The 19,381-nt window shown below is 41.7% G+C and overlaps 1 protein-coding gene across 4 annotated transcripts in view; it reads right to left on the minus strand.

Moving 5' to 3' along the window:
• The window catches only part of ELMOD1 (ELMO domain containing 1), a 62,638-nt gene that overhangs the window by 14,916 nt on the left and 28,341 nt on the right, over positions 1-19,381 (minus strand). For 3 of the 4 annotated variants that reach the window (XM_061628668.1, XM_061628671.1, XM_061628669.1), the window contains exons 2-6: positions 18,760-18,854; positions 5,698-5,843; positions 4,550-4,578; positions 2,152-2,249; positions 836-965 (exon numbers count right to left, since the gene is read on the minus strand). In XM_061628668.1, the coding sequence (XP_061484652.1) occupies positions 836-965; positions 2,152-2,249; positions 4,550-4,578; positions 5,698-5,843; positions 18,760-18,776 (420 nt within the window). In that variant the 5' untranslated portion in view covers positions 18,777-18,854. Of the gene's footprint in view, positions 1-835; positions 966-2,151; positions 2,250-4,549; positions 4,579-5,697; positions 5,844-11,999; positions 12,136-18,759; positions 18,855-19,381 lie in introns of all 4 variants that reach the window. The other variant, XM_061628670.1, reaches the window with a different exon arrangement.

The raw sequence follows: 19,381 nt of genomic DNA on the forward strand, positions 1-19,381 counted from the left end.
GCTTTCCATGGGCATCTGGTTCGCCACTGTGAGAACAAGAAGCTGGACGAGATAGGCCTTTGGCCTGATCCAGAGGGGACTCTTATAATCTGTCCCAGAGTTCTTTCCTTCCTGTTCATTTTCTCCTCCTTTTTCTTAGCCTTTTAAAAGTGCTCCCCCCCCTTTTCTATGTAATTTTCTACGACACAGAAACTACTAGAAGGGGCAGTATTTTATTTGATAAAAAGTATTTTAAAAACCTTTTTCTTGACTGTATGGCATGGGAAAAGTAAGTTTTTTCCTCATTGTTTGTAGGTTTCTCTTCTATGTGTAGCACACTAAAATCCTAAATAAATTACTATTGCTTGCTTTCCAGAACAGTAGCTGTATTGGCCCGTTGCTCTAGAAATACATGAAATAAAAATCCTCTACATACTTATTTGAGGGTAACCTCATCAAACTCAGTGGGGTTTACTTCTGGCTAGGGTCATCATAAGTCATAACCGACTTGAAGGCACATAACAACAACAAAGACCTGCACAGGATTTTAAGTTCTAATCGGAGGTAGCCACAGGGAAAATTGAAATAGGTCAGTCTTTATTCTGAATTAGTTACTCCGGAACACTTTTGACTCTAACTTCAACCAACACTGGCATGGGGCCCCTGACAGATTACCATTGAGGGAACAAAAGGTTTCCTATCCCTACCCTAGATCACACTAATAAATTAACTGGAGTTAATAAGTAGTTATCTCAGTGCAAACAATTGTGTGGTCAAGCCTTTTTGCGGGGAATGGTTTTAGTAATGGCCTTTGACAATGTGAAGAGCTCCTTGTAAATGTGTCTTGACAGCTTACCTTCAGAAGCATTTCTTCATGATGGGGATCCTCAGAATCATAGGGCTCTCTACGCAGTTTCTCAACCTCTGCAATCAAATTCCTGTACCCTACAATCTGTAGGAGGCAGGCCTGCAGAGATACACCTAGCCTAGAAACAACAACAATAAAACAACAGTGAGTAAGAATGCTACACTCAACAATTTAGCTTGGCATGACTGACATTACCCAAGTATGGAGCTATATCTTTTCACCATTCATGAATGTGAAGAAGTACATTAATTGAGGCAATGCACACCACGACATTTCAAAATATGCTAGCTTTGCCTGGGAAGCCAACATTCTATTTAATCTATATTACATTGCCTGTACTAATGGCAGAGAAGCTTTGTCATGGATGATGCACATGGCACAGAGAAAGGTGAAAGGGATTAATGACATCGCCTCCCCAAAGTCCCGCTGTTTTAAAGAGCTTATTTTGTGACCTTGCTGCTCTCCCACAAGCCTTCCCTCTCAGCAGGCCTACTTTGCTCCCCGCCAAGAGTGGGAATGGAAAAACCCAGAGTGGACTTTTTGTGTGTGGAAAAGGGATGTATTCCCAAAAAAACATTACACTGACAAAGGAGGTTGCAATAGTACTTAACTCCTAGGCTCAGGTCTGTGTGAAAAATCACACCACAGGCTCTTTAAGTCTGGATCCTTTAATCTAGGGTGGATAAACTGAAAAGTGCTCTCTCCACATGCTCAGAAGCACTTTTCTTCACATATCCTAGGACTCAGCCCTGATATTGGAAATACTGATAATCTTTAGAATGAGTGAAGTCCTGAGTAGGGCACTATTTTGGAGTTGGGGCTGAGACATACAAAAAAAATGTATGAGCGCATATAGTTCCTGTGAAGCAGGAGCTAAACACAGGAATATAGGCCACACACCTATGGACAGTGAGAAAATGGGGCTGAAGAACATCACACAAAACTGAAGTACAGCAGGAGTTCTGTTGTGCTGGCATCTATGCAATGGGATTGATATATGTAGGAAATTTGGGATGATGTGGGTCAGAGGACTAAAGCATGGTCAGGAATCTGGGTGTCCGTGTCTGGCCTGTGCATGTGAGATTTTTATATATTGACTCAATTAAGCCGTTATGACAAACCATGGTTTAAAAAGTAGTCAAAGCATAATTTGTGATTATCAGAGAGCACAACTAAAGAATCATAGTGCACAAATGTTTTCCCAGGATTCCACTGTGAATTTATGGGAGAAGACAGACCGCAAAGAGATGAAGAACAAAACATTTAAACACACCAAAATACCATTACCATACACACATACTTACTGTGGATTTACATCTGGATTAATCCTTTTTAGGTCCATGATGGCATCTATAGTTTTTTCAATAGCATCTGGATGAACACTTACTGAACTCTGGAGCAACTGAAATTTTTTTTAACACATCAGTTACTCCCACAGAAAGTGAAACATAATAGTCATGACTAAATTTAACTTTATGAGAAGTTTGCAGCGACAGACAATGTGGTGCCCTCCAGCTGTTGTTGGACTCCAAGTCCTATCAACCCTAGCCAGCATGGCCAATTGTCATGCATGATAGGAGTTGTAGCCCAACATCATCTGGAGGGCACCAGGTTGGCTTCCCCTGAGCTAGAGTGATGATACCACAGATCTAGGTTTCTGTTTATGCATGCATCGTACTACATAGGCTCAACTCTATCACTATGATTACAACTCCCACCCCCCAAGCAGGGACTAGATCAATAAGTGGCCTTTGGCATGTCACTGTTTCTCAGTGTCTATTTCCATCAGCTAAATGACATTAGTAGTAGACAGTAGTGAGTCCTAGGAATAGCTAAATTTCTCCATTTCAGTTTCTTTCAGATTCTCATTTTTCCAGTCTTAAATTCAGTTTGCCCCATTATCTACTTAAGTTTGCAAACTTTTACAAAGTAAGTCTGCATGAAAATCCATATGTATTTCTATGCACGTTTAATATGTGACATTATTTTTGCTAAAATAGGCATTTTTTAATGCATACTTTGGTTGGACAACTGCACTGCAAATTCGGAGAAGCATGAGTTTTGAGAGCTGTGGTTTGGTTCACATATTGGTTTGGGAAATGCAAATTTGGTAGGTTTACATTAAAATACAAACAAAACAAATTTCTCTCCCATCCTTGTAAGTGACCTACCTTAAAAGGGTATCAGGAGGAAAAACAAACTAGGAAGCCAGATTTTGACTGAACATCAGGAAAAACTTCCTAACTGTTATTGCGGTACGACAATGGAACCAATTACCTAAGGAGGTGGTGGGCTCTCCAACACTGGAGGCATTCAAAAGGCAACTTGTTGGGTATGCTTTAACTTGGATTCCTGCATTGAGCAGGGGGTTGGACTCGATGGCCTTATAGGCCCCTTTCAACTATTCTTTGATTCTATGACTGCAAAGTACCTGGCATGTTACAAACTGCTGTACAATGCTTCACAATATTCATCTTATCTCTTGGTGGTCTTCAAATGTGCATAGATGGTTCTGTGTAATCTAGCTGGCATATGCATGTCTGTTAATACTGTTTCCCTGAATTTTATATCACTTTTCAGGGTATGAAATACTTTGCAAATTATCATCTTATTGATGCTCACAACATCCTTACAAGGATGGTTAGGGTGAAAGATCACAACTTACTGAAGGATACCCCACAAGTATAAAAGCTGTGTGGGAACCTGAACCCAGGTCTCTTAAAATATGTCAGGTTTGTTTCCTGTGGCCACTGAGGTAAGAAGACTTCCCTTCCCTTACTGAAAGGATAGGGAGACTGTTGCTCTCTGGATAGTGTTCTTCTATAACTCCTACCATCCCTAACCATTAGCCATGCTGGCTGGGGCTCATGAGAACTGGGGTCCAGCAACATCTGGATGGCCACAGATAGCCCCCCCCCATATTGGCTTAATAGGCCCCAATAAGTTACCAGCTTGTTGTTTGTTTTTATTTATTTTATTTTTACTTGCTTTATTATTATTTATTAAATTTATATTCTACATTTCCTCCCAAAGGAGCCCATAAAAAGAGTTCATAAAAGGGGCTCGTTGAGGATGGACAGATCACACCATCTTTCCTTCACCAGCCCCTCTTAGGAGTAAAGAGCAGGTGAATAAAACCTGCCCACCTGCTCAAGGATAGAAACAGAATGGACTGCCAGAGGGGGCATGGAATACTCCCTGCTTTCTCTGCAAGACCACTTGGTTCCTTGCAGAACATGCAGGACAAGGCTTTATCTTGTGTGCATGTCTTACAGAGGGTTGGAGGCAAAGGGTTTGTCCCTTTGTCACCAGCCCCTAGTTTCTATGTTGGAAGAAGCGTTGACTCTTGTGCATGCAGCGCAGAAATGCAGTAGGCTGGTGGAAGAGGGATGGATCACTCTGTCCCTACTCCACCAGCGCCTTTAGTTTCTTTGCTGGCCACAGAGGGTCTTCACTTCCTCTGCAGCCAGCATGGAAGCCAAGAAAGATGGTGGAGAAGAAAGAGAAAGAGCAATCTGCTCCTCTTCTGCCTGCTGGCTCACTTGCCTGAATAGAATTCTTAGTTGCCTCTGGCAGCCTGACAAGTAGTTAAATACAAGGCTGCTACATGTTGACAAGCAGGTTTTCTGTGATCTTTCCTGCAAGGCTGTGCAAACTGCTAATACAGCTGAGAAAATAGGAGATGTAAATACATTTACTCACCTTATTTTTTGAACTTCTCAATGACGATTCTGTCAAGAAAATATTTTTGAAACTTTATTATTATTTTTTGCATTTTTAGCAATACAGCGAACAATGGTTTGTATTCAACTAAATCCTACTCAACAATTCAGGACAATAACCATTTAATATATGCTTACCTCCCTAGAGGTACCATAACTCCTATTGTCAATTGTACTATTTTCTCTCATTGTTGTATAAGTTATTCTTGTTTTGTATTCTGTTCTACCCATAACCAATAAAAACATTATTAAAAAAAACAAAACTAAATCCTACTCTGAGAAGACCCATTGAAATCAATGAACCTAAGTCTATTAACTTCAGTGGGTCTACTCCTAGCATTGAATACCACCCAATTGAACCATTTCATATAACTTTATAATGCTCTTCCTCCCCACTTCCCTTCTTTCTTCTCTTAGTGAGGATACAATTATTAAAAAAAAGTGGGCCCAAATTTCCACAACTAATCAAGAGAGTTCTCCTATCAATATAGTTGAAAAGATTCCAATAATGTAAAATAAGCTTATATTGACTGGGTATGTAAATATTCTCTTCAGGTCAACAGTTTAAAATGCAAGTTGAGCTTTTAAGCTATTGTTAAGGCCATATTACAGTCAGCTGTCTGAGGAAAGAAGGTGAGCTATAAATAAACAAATAATAAATAAATTATATAGTAAGTTACCTTATACTGAGTCAGACCATAGGTCCATCTAGCTTAATAATGTCTATGCCAGCCTTTCCCAACCTTTGGGTCGCTAGATGTTGCTGGACTATAATTCCCATAAATCCTGAACGTTGGCCATGCTGGCTGGGGCTGATGCAAGTTGTAGTCCAGCAACATCTTGGGAACCAAAGGTTGGGGCAGGCTGGTATATGCACTGACCGGTAGCATAATTTCAGACAAGCAATGGGAATTGTAGCTCTGTGAGGAGAATAGGGGTCTCCTCTCAACACCCTTCACAAATGACACTTCCCAAGATTCTTTAAGGGAAGCCATGATTATTTAAAGTGGAATAATAGTGGGACAAATGTATGGTGTGAATCTGGTCAGTGTCTCACACACACAGAAAGCAATTATGACACAGAACAAAATTAAAGCAAATTTAAAGAATTGTTTTACAGCCACTTGCCAATTTTCATAGTTCTGCCGGCACCAGGCTTTGTGCTGTAGCAGATCCTTTGCAACTCACATCGTCCCGTCAGTTTCCTCACCACAAATTTCAGGCAGCGCCACAAGCATTTGCAATAGAAGTACAGGCAGACCTGGACAAGCATTCTGTCAAAAACAATAAACAAAAAACAAACAAAAAACCACCCTTAGAAGGAGGACTCAAGGAAAGTTCCTCAGATGAACCCCCCCCCCCATGAGATGCTTTAGAAAAAAGTCTTCATTTTACACACTGTTCTACCGAGGCCTACTGTGAGGAGAAATGCTTTTGAAAAACAAAAAAACAAACAGAAAAAAGAAGGGTTCATTTTGGTAAACAAAAGCCTGCTAGCCACTCTCAAACAAGACTCATGCTTGCATGGTTGTACATCATGCCCATTTAAAAATGGGGGAATGAAGAGTATTATAGGGTCACAGTCACAGTTCTACATTAAGGGTGAGCCGCCTGAGTGTCATTCTGCCCTTATAATGAGAAAATGGGTGGGGTTAAGGCAGTCGTTCTACAGCTTATAGTTAGAAAATGGTTTAGTGGACTGATTTGAAATCTGGCAGTACATGACAGGTATGTTTGAGGATGATCCGTGTTGAATTTGGGGTTTAAAAGATGAGAAATGGATTGTTTTAAGTATGTTAAATGTTCAATGAGCAACTTGAGATGCAGAATGCGTTTTTCTTCTATAGACTTTTCTGGGGTTATTTTTCTGGGAAGAGTTCTCCATTTGTACTGAGCATTTGGGGAAAAACCACCCCAGAAAAGCTGTTATGAGAGGTCATGGGGAACACCTATTTTATTTATTTAAAAGCATTTATATACCATTTAGTATTTCAAACATCTCCAAGCAGTGCTAGTATGTGTTCTTGTCTACCAGTATATGCTTTTTGTCTAATAGGAGCATTTGTAGTTTTTATTATAAAAGGATTGTTGTGGCCAGTCATATTCAGAGGGTGTCCCCTGCAAATGCTCAGTTAAAAACCTGTTGTGAGAGACGGTTATGTGGCGGGAATGGAGTGGTGAGTGGTGAAGATGACAGGCCACACCATACATTTATTCCACTTTAAACAGCCATGGCTTCCCCTAATCTTGGGAAGTGTAGGTTGTGAAGTGTGCTGAGAGTTGTTAGGGGACTGTTATTTCCCTCACAGAGCTCCAATTCCCAGAATTCTCTGGGAAAAGGGGCTGACTGTTAAACCACTCTAGCCATTGGAGCTGTGTCAGGGAAACAGGAGTCTCCTAACAACTCCCAGCACCTTTCACAAACTACACTGCACAGGATTCTTTGGGGGAAGCCATGACTATTTAAAGTGGAATAAATGTGTGGTGTGGATGTGGTCTGTGTGACAAGCAGAGAAGGCCAGTTGGAAAATGCAGAGGGTGAATGTGTGAGGTACAGAAAAGGACCGGGGAAGGGTGTGGGGGGGGAGAGGGGGAGAGGGGGAGAGGGAGGGAGGGAGGGAGGGAGGGAGGGAGGGAGGGGGAGAGAGAGAGAGAGAGATTAAAGCATATTTATTTCTGTATTAGAGGGCCATAGTCGTAAGCAAGCTGTTACACCAGGTGGCCTAAAAGGTCCTTTCCAAATCTGTCACTCCTGAAGACAGTTGGGTAGTTGTCACATGGAATGGGGGCTGCAACTGCATGATAGCTTCAGTTGCAGAGACTCCATGTATCTATTCCCATGAACAGACAAATCTGGGACTTGTCCACCCCTCTGCCTCCAGTAGCCATCCAACCCCAAGGTCAAGGTGAAGGCTGCACCAACCACAACGTAGGACAGCATGACATATCCAAATTGGTTAAAAAACATGCCTGTTAAGAGGCATGGCAGCTTCCTGGCATTTTGGAGACTGAGTGAACATGGAAAGCCCTTCACACAACATGCTAAGCCAAATGGGGTTTTGTTGTTGTTGTTAACTGAATGGCTTAATTACTCCAATCTTGTAAACACTGTATCAGTGGTTCCCAAACTGTTCCCCCCCACAGACCACTTGAAAATTGCTGAGGGTCTGGGCAGACCATTTAATGATTTTTCTGCCTGTTGTAGCAATTGCCATGTAGGGAGCTAGATATCTTTAACTGTACTGGTATTGCTTCTTTTATTTCTTATATTGTATTTTATTGTATTACAATTCAAATTCCAAAGAATTCAAATTGAGTTATTCACAGACACACCGCGGACCACCTGAATGAAGCTCATTCACGGCCACTGGTAGTCCACGGACCACAGTTTAGGAAACCTTGGACTATATGATGCTCTAGAGTAAAATACTCAGTAAATAAATTTTAGAGGCAGAGAGAATTGCTTGTGACCCAAATTCTCTGAGGTTTTTGTTATAAGGGGCTCTAGGGCTTCAGCTGGGGTCAAACCCACAGCCTATGGGGAATGGAGGGACAGGCTTAGTGAGATTCCAGAGACTGTGTGCGTTCAGCATCTTCCTGAAATACAGGAGAGAAAAGGGCATGGAATATCATTCACTGCCATTAGCAGCTAACTATGGAATGATATCCCTGACAAGGTGCACCTGGGCCAACACTGTTATCTTTTCGGTGCCAGGTCAAGACTTTCCTCTTCTCCCAGGCATTTTAGCATGTGTTTTTAAATTGTTTTTTAAAAATGTGTTTTTAAATTTGTGTATTTGTATATTTGTTTTTAACTGTAAACCGTCCAGAGACCTTCTGCTATGGGGCGGTATACAAATGTGATGATGATGATGATGATGATGATGATGATGATAATAATAATAGGGAGCCTCTGCCTTGACTAGCCTTAATGTGACTTACTGGGAGCCTTGCCATGCCAACAGAGCCCACTTTTGTCCACTAGGCAGCTCCAGGCAAAGTCCTAGGTATGCCTTCATCTCCAGCTCATGGGAACATGAGAAGCTGCCATATACCAAGCCAGACCATTGGTCCATCTATCATGGTACTGTCTACACTGACTGGCAGCGGCTCTCCAGGATTTCACACAGGTGTCTTTCCCAGCCCTACCTAGAGATGCTGGCAACTGAACTTGGGGCCTTTGCATGCAACAGGTGCTCTACCACTTTGCCACAACCCCCAGGGGCCCCAAGTTGGAAAGTGCTGCCTTCAGATCTTTCTTTGGGTATGGCTGCTCATGGCCTCAGCTTGGCCCTATTGTCCTGTTTTTTTAATGCCAGGTTCTCTTTTTTGTTTGCTTGTGAGGATATCCAAAGGAAGGGAGAAAGGATGGAAGATGCAGGAGGGTTTTTCCCCCCACAGAAAGCCTGTGTGAAATGGGGTGAGGGGCAGGGCTGTTTAGTTCATTTGGGTGTAGTTTGTTAGTGCTTCTAATCAACAGCTTCAGCTGGTTTGGAATGGACTTTGGACTCTTAGGTTGGCAAAGGAAAATGGTGTCCCTCATGAAATGACTTTCAAGGATCTTGCTCATACTACACTTTTGATGTACTTTTAACTGAAGCAAAAAGAGCCACCAAATGGGATTTCTTCTTAAATAAACAACAACAGCGTGGTACACAACACACACATCCATCCCATGCCAATACTACTTCTGACTGCCTACAACTGGGACAGTCCTGATCCTGGCCCTGCCTGCAGTGGACGAGAAGGAGCCAGAGATACAGGCACAATGGATACTGCAGAGATCAGGTGCACATTGGACACCCTAATTCAGGGGTGGGGAACCTCCAGCCTGCAGGCCAAATCTGGTCCACCAAGAATCATTTGGCCCATGTAGCCATTTTCCCCAAACCATGCCCGCCCACCCCCCACACCTATGTGACATCAGTTGTGAAGCAGGTAAAGAAGTGGATGTTTTCCCTGCAGAAAGCAGGACTGAACTGCCTGTTTCTTTAGCTGATGTGCAGGGAATTCAACCCTGCTTGGTTTAGGTGCAAGACAGAGATGCCCATGGAGAACTCTCTCATGCCCCTGAACCCTGCAGAAAGCAGGACTGAATCCTGTTTGGTTCAGGTGCATGAGAGAGTTCTCCACAGGCCTAATTGGTATAAGTGCAGTCTAAACAACAGTAAAACAGAGTAAGGCTGCAATCCTATCCCTCTTACCTAGGAGTAGGCCCCAATGAATTCAATAGGACATACTTTTGAGTAGATAGTTAGGACTGCAATGTAAATCCATTTTCTTTATCAAACTGGTGCTACCACTCAAAACACATCTTCAAGTGTATGGATTTGCTAATGCTGTTTCAAACTATGCACAGTCCTGACTCAAACACCAGTGAATGGAAAAGAAGAGTAACTGCTCTTGGCATCCCAACTCCATCACCTATTAAGTCGGTTTAGGTTAAGTGTCCTGAATTTGGATCTTTTAGGTGTCCTGAGTTTGGGTCTTTTCCACACCAGAATCAAAATTTCAGAGCACTCTAAAATAAGGTTGTCATACACCCCCTCCTTTTTCTGACGCTCTGTGCTTTAACAGCTCTGGGGCAAAGCTGTGCTTGTTGAATTTGCTAACTGTGCAGTTTTCAAGGCAGGGACCCTTTGGTAGGATAAAGTCATGACAGAAAGTAGTAATCAAGAGTTATATTCTCTGTTGTGTTTCTGGTGCCTGCTTAAAGGTACTCCTCTTTCAAGATACTTTTAAAAATCTTTTTCCCAGTTGGTATCTGTCCTGGTTCTGAACTGATTTTATGTATGGCCTGTTGCTTTACATTGTTTCTATATTTATAATTGTTTTTAAAAATTGTTTTATATATGCAACTCTTTTATATATGCTATTATACTGTAAATAGCTTCTGTATGCCTCATGGGAAGTGATTAATAAATAAATAAAATTATTATTAATTATTACTACTACTACTAATAATAATACATCAAAAGCCTGAAAAAGCAAACTTAAAACATCTGCAGGGTGTTCTGACTTATAGGGTGGTATTCAGCGCTAGAGTAGACCCACTGAATTTAACAGGCATGACTATCTTAAGCTCATTAATTTCAGTGGATCTACTCTGAGTAGGACGTAGTTGAATGCAGCCCATAGTGTTGATTTTGCACTGTTATCCTCAAGGTCTACACACATGAAGTGCCTGTACAGGCAACTGCTCCCATTCATTTCCAAACATGCATCCCTTGTATGTTATGACTTGCCTCTTCCATTTAAGTTCATGGTGAAGTTTGCTTGCAGAGGAGCTCCATGTGCTCTGGTCAGTGCACTTAGCACAACATTAGGAATTTATGAATAACTAATAGTTCCTAAGAAAATATACATAGAGTTTTGTGCTAAGTCCCACTGTGTTCAATGAGGCTTACTCACAGGTAAAAATGCATAGGATTGCAGACTGCATAAACACAAATAATGTGTGTGCGCTGAAAACCATGTCCCTGCAAGAGAGTGGTGAATCTGATGATCCATCTTCTCTTCTGATGTGATTAAGTGGGAGAACCGCTTAGCTGAATATATGATGCTCAATCCTTAAAGCACGATATTTGGGGAAAGCAAGGGCTGTCCATGACTACCAAATCTTCTACGACTAAAAAGGCCACATTTATCAACACAGAATTTATCATAGCTCAGTGATCTGGTTTGTAAATTAGGGCCAAATGAAACACCAGAGATAAAGAAGGTATACGCTGCTGATCTGGTTTGCATTCAACACTAAATCAAACCATGGTTTAGCAAGCAAGAATGAGCGTGCAGGCTTCCAGAGAGGAGATTGTGGCTGTTTTGCTCCTCTCCTGCATGCTGCTGTGAATGAAGCAATGGTTTGGCTTAGTGTGTCATCCGAACTCAAGCCTCATGGTCTGTCTTGCTCCAGACAAACCATGAGCTGTAGCCAAGGTTTGTTCTACAGCTTACTCCTCATGGTTTGCCTGGAGGAGATAAACCAAGAATCTGAGTTTGGACAACAGGCTAAGCCAAACCATGACTTCATTCACAGCCTTGCAGCAAGAGAGGAGCAAAGCAGCTGTGATGTCCTTTCTGGGAGTCTGCACACTCATGCATTCACACAAAGCCATGGTTTGGCTTAGTGTTGTTCTTTAGTAACCTACATTCACTGTTAGATATAGCCTATGAGCCCTAAGCACATTTACTAGGAAGCAAGTCACATTCAACTCAGAAAGTCTTACTTCCAAGTAAACATGCATATAATTGTACTTTCTGGATTATCCAAAGTACCGATATAAGTCAAAGTGGAGCCAATAAGAAAGATCACATCACAACTGGAGCACCTAAAGCTATTATTACAGAGCACATGCAACTCAGTGGATATTAAGAGAGTACTACATTATAGGTAGATGTCTAAAGTAAGTTAATATTCATTTAGTGGGTACCTTTAAATGATACACTACTCCTCCATCTTAAACTTATGACATGGGAGATCTTCTTTATGAACAAGAATGGAAAGTTAAAAGTCTGATATCTTTTCAATGATTTTTTTATAAAAATAAATTCTTGCTTGTAGAAATCCTGCAATGAAAGCACACTATGAAATGGATTACACTTTAAAATGAACTGACTTTCCTAATACCACTAAAATCACAAATTAATGCCTGTTTTTTTTAAAGCAGCATTTTAACATGGCACAAGCATTTTCAGAAAGACAACTTAGGCATTTCTAAAAGATAAGGAGTGGCCCATTCCTTGCCCCTGCCCTTTCCTTCTATGGCACTAATTCCCTGAACTATAGTTAAGTATTTCACCAATCAATACCAATATTCAAGTTCTTTGCTCCACCACTATTTGAAGCTTTTCAGCAAACCCTAGTGAAACAGGGAACCTGGGTAGCATTTACTATATACAGCATCAGTGCTAATGTAAAAACTGATGAAGGCCATGGATGGGGGTGGGGTATTTGTGCCAGAGAAGAGAGGAATAGGACAACCCCAGGGTTAAGACTGGTCCATAAATATGTATCAGTGTTATTTTTAAAAGACCTTTTAGGGAAAGTGGAAACAGCCCTAGTAATGACATAATACATTGAAGGAATTCTTATGGTTAACTGTTCTTTCCCTCTCCTTCAATATTTAGTGTTAACTAATATTTAGTTAATATAGCACATTAAGATCTAACTCTGATGTCTTTGGATGCAAGAAGGATGTAATTTCTGCCTCATCCTGGGCTAGTTGCAATTAGCTCTGCTTCTGTTCTGCTACAGTTTGGGTTCCACTAAAACCTATGTTATTTGTTTACATAATTAATTATAGCATTAATTTTGCTGCAAGGAAAACATCAAACACAATGCAGTAAATAATGAATATAATGTTTGCTGACTAAAAAACCCCAACAATAGCAAATACCACTTGTATTCACTTGTGTGATTTCCAAACACATGAACTGCAGGATTTTCTGCTCTTTTTTTGGATGGAATTCTCTGACATCCCTACTTCCAAAACATTTTGGTCCTCTCTAAAGGCCCATTTTCAAAATTTCCCCCCAGTTTGACACATCTACTCCTTGCACCAAGAGGGTGAGTCACTACCACCACAAGTGACGTTAGTTGGTTCCCTGCTCCTGACTCCCACATAAAATGGGACTGTCAGAATATAAAGCTGAGGGAACGGCTCAAACATATAATACACCGAGACACAACTCATTCCTTTACCCACAGACATTAACACAGCTCTAGGGAAACCAAGCTTTAAGCTTAAACAGGAAGTGTCAGACAAAGTAATCATTTTCTCTGCTAAGGACTGGTGTGTTTGCTGAACACACATTCATTAAGACAATCAAATTAGCGCCATTTATGCTTCAAATAGAAAGCAAAAACTTCCCTCTATTTCTCTTCTACATTTCCGAGTAAATGAATATGCAAATCTGATCAGATCTGGAGGATTTTATATGGGATTTATAAGATTGTCAATTAGTCTCCTAAAATCTGTAATAGGGAACTGACTACATTCCTCTGACTCCCTCCTTCTGAGGCCTTCCACGTTTTCCTTTATGTTGTACTAATTAATAGCCACATTCTCAGAGATGGCAGATTTTTTTTCTGTTTATCCATCTGTTTAGAAATAGAGAAGTACTACAGCAACCAGAGATCATATCAAAGTAAAGTCATTCAAAAACATTACATACTCTGAGGCTCGTCCTAATGATTCAGCTGCCTCAATAATTTATTTCTCTAGATGCGAGTGGAATACATATGAGAGCTACTACGTACATCAAGAGATTTGCTGGCACTAAAAGACTGGTTGGCAAGACAAGGCACAGGTTTTCAGAAATGCAGTGATCAATGGTTGCAGCAGATTCTAAGCAGAGAAGATACTAATCGTTGGCACTCTGAAATAAAGGTAAGTTAACAGAAGCCACAGGCTGACTCAGAGTACAATGATATCAACAGGAGTGTCAAGTCTAATCCCCACAATCCTTTCACCTAAAAAAATGGAGGGGAAGGAGGGATTGCAAGGCATATTGTGTATAGGGATATACATGAGTATGCCGGCTTCACACACGGTGTTGTATATATGGGCAGCAGACAGGAATGCAAACTCTCTCTCTCACAGACGCATGCACATACAGAGTTCTGAAATTTGGCAAACATACCATATGAGGAAAAGGCAGAAAAAAACTGCAGCTTAGATACCTCATGAGCCGAGGCAAATACAATTAGAGAAAGAGGCTTAGCCAACAGCTATAGAGAGAAGAATCCCAAGAAGCTGATCAGATAGCTTCTGAGAGTATCCTACTTTCCAGGGTTGTTATCATATATTTCCTTACCTCACATTATGCCATCTTAGGATCCTGGGGAGATGGGATAAAAATGTGTTTGGTAAAAATTAAATTTAAGGTGGCTGGCTTATTTCCACCTCAGTCCAAGACTGCATGAAGCAGCAGAGGGGATGTAGCAGGACCACCTCCAGCTGTGCTGAGAAGCCAGGCTTTTCCTTCCAATCAACTGCCAACTGGCAGCAGCCATTCCATCAGGTTGGAGCAGAATGGGGTGGGTGGATGGGTGGAGAAGATAAGGGATCTGGAGGCACTCCATCGGCACAGCTGAGAGACCAGCAACTTTGGGTCCCTCCATTTCTCCAACTGTTTTCATTAGAAGAACTTGTAACTAAGAACTTGTACCCATGTTTGCTTATTTTCATCTCCCTCTCAATCCATTTTCATTTTGTGTCCTGTCTTTTTAGATTGCAAGTCTGAGGAACCAGACTAAAAAAAGCGATCTGTAAGATGCTCTGGGAGCCTTTTGTGGCTGGGAAGCAAAGTAAGAAGTCTTGAAATAAAGAATGAATGAGGTCTTCAGGGGAGTCAGTGGTCCCCAATGGCTCAGATGTCTGGTTCATATCCACCAGGATCTGTGTGTTGTGGGTATTGTGGGCCCAATTCTGTGGAACTCCTTCCTGGCTGAGATCACACAGGCCCCCTCCCTGTTGAACTTCTGGGGCCTAGTGAAGAGCTTTTTATTTTAGCAGGCATTTTAAGTAATTTTAAGTGATTTTATGGTTAGTTTTAACTGGCTTTATCTTTTCTGTATCTGTTCAACCTCACTGTAAACTGCTTAGAGCCTAAGATGTTAAGTGGTATACAAATAAATATATCACACACACTGCTAGAATAGCAAATTATCTCTAGCTGTTCTCTTTTAGAAAGCTTCACAGATAATTTTTTTTGTCATGCTTGCCTGCTCTAAGGATCCCAGAACAGTACACAATGTTTCCAAGTGTCATTCCCATACTGCAAAGGGATCAGCTCTGTCACACACTTTAAATAGTTTTACAAGCAAAGGAAACTTGTTTAACTGATCTTACTTGTCTGTACACTTGTTCCCGAATCCTAAATTTCCTATGTTCTACTACAAGGAGTGGGGGTTATCTTTCTCCCCTCTGTTTCAGGGAAAGCCAAGGCACAGCTTAACTGCCAGGCTCATAGCATGCTTAGACTTCTACCCTGAACAGAGGAAAACTGCCACAATGCATTAACTGGCTTACCAATGCTAGGATGTCTGTGTTATCAACACAACTGTTTTTGGTAAATAGCCACTTTTAATAACTTAATTATCACTGTCTGTACTTTTCTGCACAGTACAGAAAATATTCACCCACTGACCTCACTCTTTACCCTGGCCCTCAAACCATGTAACTGCAACTTGGGATAACACTTCATGCATTTGTTGGACTGTTGTCTATGAAAGCTCATGCCGATATCAATTTGTGAGCCTTTAATGTGCCAAAAGACCATTTGTTGTTTTCATCCCCCCCCTCTATACTTTGGTCTGCCCTGAGTCAGTAAGGTCATATCCCTCACTAAAGCACACACTGCTTCCACAAAATAATCCTGGGTACTGTAGTTTACTCCTCAATTCCCAGCACCCTTAACAAACCACAGTTCCCAGAAGTCTCTGGGGGAAGCCATGTGCTTTAAATGTACGGTGTGGATGCAATCTTAATCAACAACAGGCAGAATAGTTCTACTAAACTGAGCAGCCAACAGCACCATGGAGAGCACCCGAGAGACTAGTCTATAGAGAGCAACCTCCTAGACTGTTTCCCAAGAAACAGTGGGAGAGGGAGCCTGCAACGGCCTTAAATAGTCTGAAAAGAAGGAAAGCATTTCCTTCTGTTGAGACATTGGCACGATCAACTAAAGCAGCAGCCACATGCCATACGAAAGAGGGCTGTTCATAAATGAAACATGCACAACACACAATTTTTATTTTATTTCTTGCAGTCTGGCACACTTCTATATATCCCGTCCAGCCTTTACACCCACAGCAATCGTGAGCTCTACTACAATTCGTACTAAAAAAACAAAGTACTCATGACCTTATGCTAATCGGTGAAAACCTATGCCAGTCTTCTCAAACACGGAGCCTCCAGATGTTTTGAACTGAAACTCCCCAAAGGGCCACCGCACAATGGTAAAAGCATCTGCTTTGCGTGCAGAAGGTCGCAGGTTCAATCCTCAGCATTTTCAGGTAGGGCTGGCAATGTCCCTGTCTCAAACCCTGGGGAGCTGCTACCAGCCAGTGTAGATAATACCAAACTATTTATTTATTTATTTATTTATTTAAGCTTATATACCGCCCGACTAGCAACAGCTCTCTGGGTGGTGAACATTAAAAATACAATAAAAGATAACACAATATAACACAATGCAAAACTGTACAAAAAACTGTACAGTCTAAAATCAGATTATAATAATTTAAAATTAACATGAATTAAAACACCTGAGAGAAGAGAAAGGTTTTAACTTGGCGCCGAAAAGATGATAATGTCGGCGCCAAGCGCACCTCCTCGGGGAGACTATTCCATAGTTCGGGGGCCACCACTGAGAAGGCCCTAGATCTTGTCACCACCCTCCGGGCTTCCCTATGGGTCGGAACCCGGAGGAGGGCCTTCGTAGTAGACCGTAGTGTACGGGCCGGTTCATATCGGGAGAGGCGTTCCGACAGATATCGTGGTCCCGCGCCGTATAAGGCTTTATAGGTAAGTACCAACACTTTGAATCTGGCCCGGAAGCATATTGGAAGCCAGTGCAGGCGAGCTAGCACAGGTGTTATATGCTTAGACCGCTTGGTTCTTGTTAGCAGTCTGGCCGCCGCATTTTGCACTAGCTGTAGCTTCCGAACCGTCTTCAAAGGTAGCCCTACGTAAAGCGCATTGCAGTAGTCCAGACGCGAGGTTACCATAGCATGTACCACTGATGTGAGGTCCTCCTTACTCAGATAGGGACATAGTTGGGCTACCAACTAGACTGACTAATGGTCTGATCTGGAAGTAGGCAGCTTTCTATGTTCCTATGACCATTGGCTATTCTGTCTGAGGATGTTGGACGTTGGAGTCCAAAATATCTGGAGGCGACCAGGTAGTGAGCTGGCTTATACCATAAGACATTTCTGAGTCTTTTACTGCCACAAGCTGCTGCTCCTTTTGTGCTGCAACAGGCTAATGTGTCTATTACCCCTCTGGAATTCACCCTCACCATAACATTGTTTATCAAGATACACAAGTTGCTACATGCCTTAATGAGATTCAGCCTAGGAACTCCTCAGATCCATGTAAGCAACTCCGGATTAACTGCTTAGGAACTTGCTTATCGTTTTAAATTAGCTTCTAAAAATACTGATATGCATTCGCTAAAAAAATCCACAACACCTTTTAGCCTAGTGAAAAGACAAAAACTGTGTACAAAGTATTATTCAATGTATATACAAAAATTACGCAAGGCAGTGGCGGCTGGTGGCTCCACATCAGTGGGGTAATGGAATGCACTCTGGGTTTTAGTGGGAACTTCCAAGGACCTTCAGCTTCTTGGACAGCTCTTTCAAAGTGCGGACTAAAAACCGGACCGGATTCCACTGACCCATGACATGGAGTTACCGGCCACCACTGATGCAAGGACTGAAAGAGCATGATCCTATGCCTGTTTAGGAAGAACAAAGGAATCTGTGTTATGCAAAATCAGACCATTGATCCATGTAGCTCAGTATTGTCTACACCAGGGTTGGGGAACCTTCTTCAGCCTGAGGGCCACATTCCCTTCTGGGCAACCTTCTCAGTCTGCTATTAGTTTAACTCTTGCAGAACAAACCTTATATGCAGAGGGCCCACAAAATATGACTTGACTTACTTGCCTGCCATTGTTTGCAAATGCCACCAACTCCCATCTCCTGGCAGCTGCAGGGATTGGGAGAGAGACAGGGCCTGCTCTTGTTTCCGCTGCAACTTGGGAAAGCTAAGAACCAGCAAGCATCTCTTGCTGCTTTTCCCCTTCAAACTGAGGCGCAAAGCAGGGCTCTATGGAGCAGGGTATCAACCCACTTCTGGGTGCCCTGCTTGCTGAGGGTGTGTGTATCAAGGATGCTTGCTTCTGAATAGCAAGCTTTGCCAGGGATTATGGGAGTTGTAGTTTAGCAATGTCTGGAGGGCCAAGGTTTCCCTACACCAGCCTTTCCCAACTAGTGGGCCACCAGCAGCTGTTGGACCACAATTCCCATCTTTCTTGACCACTGGCAATGCTGGTTGAGGCTGATGGGAGTTGTGGTCCAACAACATCTGGTGGCCCACTAGTTGGGAAAGGCTGCCCTACACCTTCTCTATATGGACAGGATAAAATAGATATTATGTAAGCAAGATATAGAGTTACCTCAGGAAGTGCTTCATTGTGGTGGTTTTCTTCTTCAGTTTCAGAAACTATCCTCAGATGATCACAAGCAAATTTTTCTCCAGAAGTTATTTATGCTGTGAAAACAAGTTGAACACATTTGGTAAAAGAGAAGTAAACAGTGCCCAAGTCTAATTTTCAAATGTCTTAACATTAAAAAATAAAATTGGGAGTTGGGAGGAAATTATCAAAAGATGCATTTAAGCATTCAGGGATGGGTTGGATATTTATAGAGCAGCATGTGTGACCTAGAAGCACTCTCACCATATTCATATTAAATAAAGCCTTTTCTCCTTCAATGCAAGCTCAAAGCAACCTATAAAACAGGTTTTTTTCTTTTTAAAAGAAATTTTAAATTATTTTTTCTTTAAAAGATAACCAGAAACGAAAGTGAACAAATCATATAAAGCATATATAACAAATCATATATATTCCAAGTTATACAGCCTATGTAAATAAAAACTTTACAAATATCAAGAGGAGGAAACCTGAGAAAAACACACTGAAGTCGTAATCTAATAAGAGTCCCTCCAGAGCTGACCATGTATGCAGGGAGGTCTCCTATCTTGCCCAGGATCATTCACATATTGAATAAAGGGGAAAC

The sequence above is a fragment of the Rhineura floridana genome, chromosome 5 (assembly GCF_030035675.1).
Source record: "Rhineura floridana isolate rRhiFlo1 chromosome 5, rRhiFlo1.hap2, whole genome shotgun sequence".
NCBI classification, from domain to species: domain Eukaryota; kingdom Metazoa; phylum Chordata; class Lepidosauria; order Squamata; family Rhineuridae; genus Rhineura; species Rhineura floridana.